Source organism: Acomys russatus, chromosome 10 (genome assembly GCF_903995435.1).
Source record: "Acomys russatus chromosome 10, mAcoRus1.1, whole genome shotgun sequence".
Lineage (NCBI taxonomy): Eukaryota > Metazoa > Chordata > Mammalia > Rodentia > Muridae > Acomys > Acomys russatus.
The window spans coordinates 32,650,887-32,657,012 of NC_067146.1; the positions used below are offsets into that span (position 1 = coordinate 32,650,887).

Sequence of the window (6,126 nt, forward strand, 5' to 3'; positions counted from 1 at the left end):
GGTCACAGGGACAGTTCCTCTGAGTTCATTGCTTAGGCTGTTTGGCAGATGCAGCTCTGGATCCTCCTTGCATCCTCCAGAATCTTCCCTAGCTTGTTCCCTCAGACAAGTCACATCATCTGCGGTCTCTGCATGGTGTCCTGGTGTGGTGAGGAATACCAGTGCGAATAGCCAGGCATGTAGCTGTTGGGAGGCATACTGACACCCTTGGTGGAGGCAGAAACGTCCCACACCGGAGGCAGGGCTGGCGAGCGAGGTGACAGGGCTGCTGAACCCGGGAGGGGGTCGCTTTCATGTGGGTTGCTGCCCTGCTTCAGCAATTTCTTAAATTTAGAGCGCTTATTCTGAAACCATATCTTCACCTGTAAGACATGTAGCAACCATTAGGCCAGATAACCGTGAAACTGGTACCTTTAGTGGTCATCCTCGGCTTGAGAAGTAATATAAAAATAAACATGAAGAAAACAACCATTGCAAGACCAAAAAGCCCACCCCCAACTCTTTCCAGCCATGTCTGTCCCTCCACTCTGGGCCCATTACACTTCTTGTTAGGATACCTACAGTCCTTGTGATCCTTCAGTTGAGTCCTAGCCTGGGTTTTAAAGCATCAGAAAAAAAAAATTTAGAAAGAAATCAAAGAGATCAGTGGGTCCAAGATTGTATGAAGGACTTTTAAATGGAGCAGATTTTGGCTCACAATCGCATAACTGAATTTACCTTTTCTGGTTTATTCAGTTGTTATATTTACCAACCCCCAAGACCATAATGCTATGCACAGCAAGTAGAAAATGACTATGAATTGATTAAAGGCTGTATGTTCACAACAAAACACCTTGAACATATCTATGCATATTGTGCACATGCCAGGGGATATGCCTGGGGTATCTTTCTCCAACCATAAATACTCTCTAGTCCTAAGGGATTAAGAAATGCATACACCCCCCCCCATTCCCCACCTTGTATGTTGCTTAAGCAAACAGAGGTCATCAATCATCACATGATTGTTGGGATAGCTACCAAAAGTCAAAAGGCTTCTGAAAACTACAGAATCTGGAATCTGTGTTGGCAGCTCATTTAGTTTAGTCAACAACCCAAATCTTTTAATGAAAGAAAACCTATGATGTAGCCATTTGCCTTTAAAATCCCTGAATCTGTTTTTCCAAGAATGATAAGAGTCGTGGGGCGGCTAGAGCCCTTTCATAGCAAACCTCAAAAATGTTCAGTGACAACAGGGCAATAGGGACCAGGCTGGCTGGAAAGACCTCAGGGAAATGGTCTGAAGACACCCTCCTGCAAGGTCTTGGCAACTGTCTCCTTAGGCCTGAAGGACCCTTGCTAGATCAGGAGGCACATCAAAAGAGAGGCCTATGCACATCAGAAGCGAGGCCTCAGCACCCCGTGCAGTTGGCTTAACTGCTGGCTTTTGAGAGCAGCCTGATATACTCACCTCTGGGACACTTTCTTTGAAAGCTGAAATGTCCAGTACAGCTTTCAAGTCAGCAGGGCTGTTTATCTGTGGTGTCCCAGGCCATGGCTTGGGGGCATATTCTCTCTGTTTCTCAATTCTGTCAAGTTCTGTGCTCCAGGGAGGTGCCTCAACCTTCACTATTAGGTACCAGGATGATTTAACCACCGAGCTAAAGCAGTCTCCAGAAAACCCTCTCTTACACGCCCTGCGGTGAATAGCTTGCGCATGGACACCTTTATTAAGCTACTGGAAAATATGTCTAGTTAACTTTTGCTGCTGGTCTCGGCTCCTAAGTTTTCTTCCTATGACAGTGAGTTGAAACTCTTATTAGTTCCTAGGGCCCGGGAAAGGGTCCTTAAGAAAGGTCTTGTTATTTTGCTTCCTAGCTGGACACCTCCCCCAACACACACACACACACACACACACACACACACACACACACACACACACACACGAGCACACACACGGACACGCACAGGCACGCGAGGGCACACGCACTTGTTCTACTTCATGTTATTCTGCTTTGATTGAATTTGTTCACCAAAAGATGCTAGGCTCAGCTGGGGTCGCAGAGGGTTGGTGTATATGCAAATCCAATCCAGTATTCAATACCATGTCATTTGCTCCAAACTGTGATCTCAGGAAAATGCGCAACTGGAGCACAGGCATTTGTCATTTTAGCTCCTTCCATCCTTGGTAGACTAGGCCAAGAATTTCTCCTGTGTGTGCTCTCTGCACGGTTTGCAAGCGGGGCCAGCATTTCGGGGGGCTACTCGGGCTTCTCGGGAATTACCTGTGTTTGTGTCAGTCCTAAGGAAGCAGCCAGTTCGGCTCTCTCGGGAAGGGCCAGGTATTGAGTTTGCTGAAAGCGATGGTTTAAAGCCTGGAGCTGCAGGCTGGAATAAATGGTCCGAGGCTTCCGAATCTTTTTCCCCTTTCCGTTGAACCTGATTTCCCCGTTTTCAATCACTGTAGTTTTTTGTTGATCTGTAAGCAAATGACACAGAGGAGCGGTCACCTGTGAGGCCACTGCTGCCGTCTCCCCCTCATGAGAAAAGGCCTTCAAGGAGTTTCCCCTAAGCTTAAAAAGAGTTCTTCGTAGTATCCCCACTATATCCTGAACTCCTTGGGTCCACTGTGGCCGAGTGTCCACAGAGGCTCTGGAAGCTTCCCTCTGATCGTGTTTCTAGCCCTAACAATAATTCATGGTGGTGGTCGAACCTAGGAAGCTTGCGACATAAAAGCGGCGCTCCCGCTGCAGCAGAGACAGCGCAGGCGGCTTTCTGGAGACCGCTGCGCTGAGAGGCTTCTGTCCTCTGGGCCGAGAGTGGCTTCTTGGCCTGCTTTTTTTTTTTTTTTTTTTTTTTCCACAATGCCTGGAGCTGTATCTGAGCCACCCGGGTGTTTACGTAGCCAGTTCGTTTGGTGTCACCCAGCTGCAAGCTTGGTGCGTTAAGCCCCTTCCGTATGATCGAAATGATTCTGCTCAAGTGGATCAAACCCAGAAACAAAACACAGGCAGGAGCTCAGAGCAGCCCCAAGGCAGGCTGCGGCTCTGGACCACAGAGAGCTACCAACCCCAAGCCTTCTGCTTCGCCTCCAAGAACAAAGGAGAGGCCAAAATCGAAAACCCAGAGAGAGGGGGCCGGGTTACGGTGGGGGGCAGGGACACCTCAAAGCTCACCCGGGAAGGAAAAAACCCCAATTGTCATTAGTTTAAGTGTATCTATCGGCCGCACCAGCTTCGTTCCAAGTACCAGGGCGCACCAGATGCCCCACGCAAAGTAGGCCACTGCTTGCCCAGTGTGAGGTGGGGGAAGCCTTAACTAGCCCTTGAGTCCTGGTCTAGAATTGTCCCCAGTCTTGGCAAACGTAGGTTACATCGAGAGGGAAAGGGACAAGGCAGAGGGCGCACAGACCCACTGGGCTGGAGGGCGCAGTGAGGAAGGACCATAGAGGGTAGTGCTCAGCCCGTGGGCGCAGTTGGGAACCGCGTACAGGAGGCGGAGGAACCAGGCCGGCCGCAGGGCGAACCAGCCGGGGGTCCACGCGGCGGGAAGGGGCCCGGCTGGGAGAGGCCGGCAGCCAGGCGCCAGGCGAGCGGGAGAGCTCGGGGCCCGGCTGGGGGCGCGCGGGGCCGCCCGCAGGAGGGGGCCGGCGGAGGGCCCGGCGTGGAGGAAGTGAGAGGGGCGGGAGGGGTTGGAGGCAGTGGGGAGGCGGGCGAAGCTAGCTGCCTAGGCGGCCTCTCACCTGTGTCGTCCCCGCGCGTCTGGGCGGCCGCGCTGCTGTTGTGGTAGGACTGGAGGTAAGGGCTGTGCTGCGAGTGGCTCATGTAGGGGTAGGCGGCGAGCGATCGGTGGTTGTAGGAGTTGCCTCCGCTCGATGCGTAGGGCGAGCCGTGGTGGTGGTGCTGGTGGTGGTGATGGTGGGAGCCGGCCGCCGCCGCCGCCGCCGCGGCCGAATGCAAGCAGTGCAGAGGATAATGCGCGCCTGCCATGGCCGGGGAGGTCTGCTGCGAGTGCGGCTGCGGCGGTGGCGGCGGCGGTGGCGGCGGCGGCTGCTGTTGCTGCTGCTGCTGCTGCTGTTGCTGCTGTTGCTGCTGCTGTTGCTGCTGCCCGAACTCCATGAAGGCGGATTTGGACGAGTCCTGGCCTTCCAAGCCGTCAGCCATCGTAGTCATGGTCATCATCAAAACTTTGGGGGCTGGAGAAAGCCTTCTCCCGGGTTTCCTTCACCCTCCCCCACTTGGCTCGCGCGGCTCTCCCCTTTGCAGCCACCTTAGCTCTCGGGATCCTTGCAAAAAAAAATTTTTTTTAAAATTTAAAAAGGAGGGGGCGGAGGTGATTCTCTTCCTCGCTCTTCCCTAATATATATATATTTAATATAAAGAGATATAGTGAGCAGGGCCTTGTTAACCCAAAGGGAGGAGGAAGGGGGAGGGATGGGAGAGGAGAGGGGGGAGGGGGGAATCTGCTCTCTTCTCCCCCCCTTGTTTCCCCCCTTGGATTTTTTGGGGGCTGGTGCAGTTTAAGGCAGAGATTTTAAGGTGGATTCTGCGAAAGTTGCGCGTCTGCTTTCAGACTTGATGCAGACGCCACGAGTCGAATGGTTTGTCTCCAAAGGGCAGCGCCTCCCTATTGGTCAGTCGCACCCTGACGTCACAGGCGCACCGCTTCTACTGGCGTGTGCGCTGCTTGCGGAGTTCTTCGCCTACCTTAAGCAACTACAATCTCAGTCCAGAGCTGCAACCTGGGGCCGCCTGGAGCTAAAGGGGAGCAGCGGCGGAGGGAGGCGCCCGGTAGGCTGCCGACGCATCCCATCGAAGCTCCAACCCCATACCCTGGAGCCCTTGTTTCCAAGATTGGAAACTTGGAACAGGCTGCCTGGGGGCTGATCTTTTTCAATTCACTTGCACCCTTTCAGGCTGCCTGCCTGTGCTCAGAAGCAGTGGCCCTAGCATTTAAAGCCAGACCACCCCCTCCCTCACTTAACCTTCCTCCTCCCTCAGGACCCCAATCCTATTCTATTCCCAAGGGAGCGCCTTAGCATTGTGGGCTTTTCTAGAAGTGCTCAACTGAAACCAAAGAAAGGAGAAGAACCCCCTCATGTGGGGGAGGGTAGTAAAAAAGAAAAGTCAGACCCTGTTCTGGCGAGATTCCTGCTGTTTTTAGGCCCTATTTCCTGCATGTTGACTCCCCCAAAAGGAGAATGAACACCTCCCACCCTCAGAATACATCAGCCTGATCAGAAAGAGAATCGTTGGAGGGCTGACAGTAATGCATTTTTTTCCCTATTGAAAACAGAAGCTACTGTAATGCTTTCAAATATATGCAAATGATACATGCGGTTAGTGGTTTGGCAAATCTTGATTACAATATAAACTACCCAAGTAAAAGTGCCTTCGTCCTAAATTTGTCTCTCGATTACAATTCCAATTGATTTTATTTTATTGTCAACATTGTTAATGATAAAAATAGAGTCGTTTTACAGTTATTTTTACTTCTGGAAGGAGGCAATTAGAGTTCTAATCAGGAATACACAAAAATCTCCCATGATTAACTGCAGTACTTTGTTCAAATTGCTGCTATAAAATTCAGAACAATTTGCCTGTAATGATTATGGACTGGGTTTATTTTGGGAGGTGGAATAAAAGTGGATATAGCATAAATTATCCTCTAATTATACACCAGTGTCGCCTCAATTATCCTCTTATCAAAATGGTTGTCTAACTGCCGCATTTAGTTTCAATTCTCTCCCTTTTTTTCTATAAAAAGAACTTCATACCTTGTTATTATTAATCCATTTATTATTTGCAAGGGGGTTTATATCCGCACATCCAGGTGGTAGAACCACTTCTGTTTCAAAGATGGACTGGGGAAAGACATTAAGTTTGGAGCAGCTCAGGGCTACGGATCTAGCCTTTCTCCCTCGGGTCTCCAGATTCACTTAGGTCCAAGCTGCGGAGCAGGGACAGCGGAACCCAGGCGGCCTCCTTCAGGCTCAGCCACCAGGTAGGAGAACCGAGTTCAATTACAGGCTCTGGGAATAGCAAGTCAGGCCGCATCGGGGTCGGGTCCTGGGGCGGCAGGTAGCCTCCGGGATTCCGCGTGGCCAGACGGTGGTGACTGGGTGGGTGAAATCTGAGGACCTCACTCTAC

At 51.4% G+C, this 6,126-nt stretch overlaps 1 protein-coding gene across 1 annotated transcript; it reads right to left on the bottom strand.

Annotated features, from left to right (window-relative positions):
• On the bottom strand, window positions 1-4,264 carry Dlx6 (distal-less homeobox 6). The gene is made up of 3 exons (XM_051151953.1): window positions 3,719-4,264; window positions 2,262-2,455; window positions 1-362 (listed from the first exon to the last, which is right to left on the bottom strand). Exons 1-3 carry the CDS (start codon window positions 4,155-4,157, stop codon window positions 111-113), a joined length of 885 nt encoding a protein of 294 aa, XP_051007910.1. The 5' UTR covers window positions 4,158-4,264; the 3' UTR covers window positions 1-110.
• Between the last annotated feature and the right edge of the window lie 1,862 nt (window positions 4,265-6,126).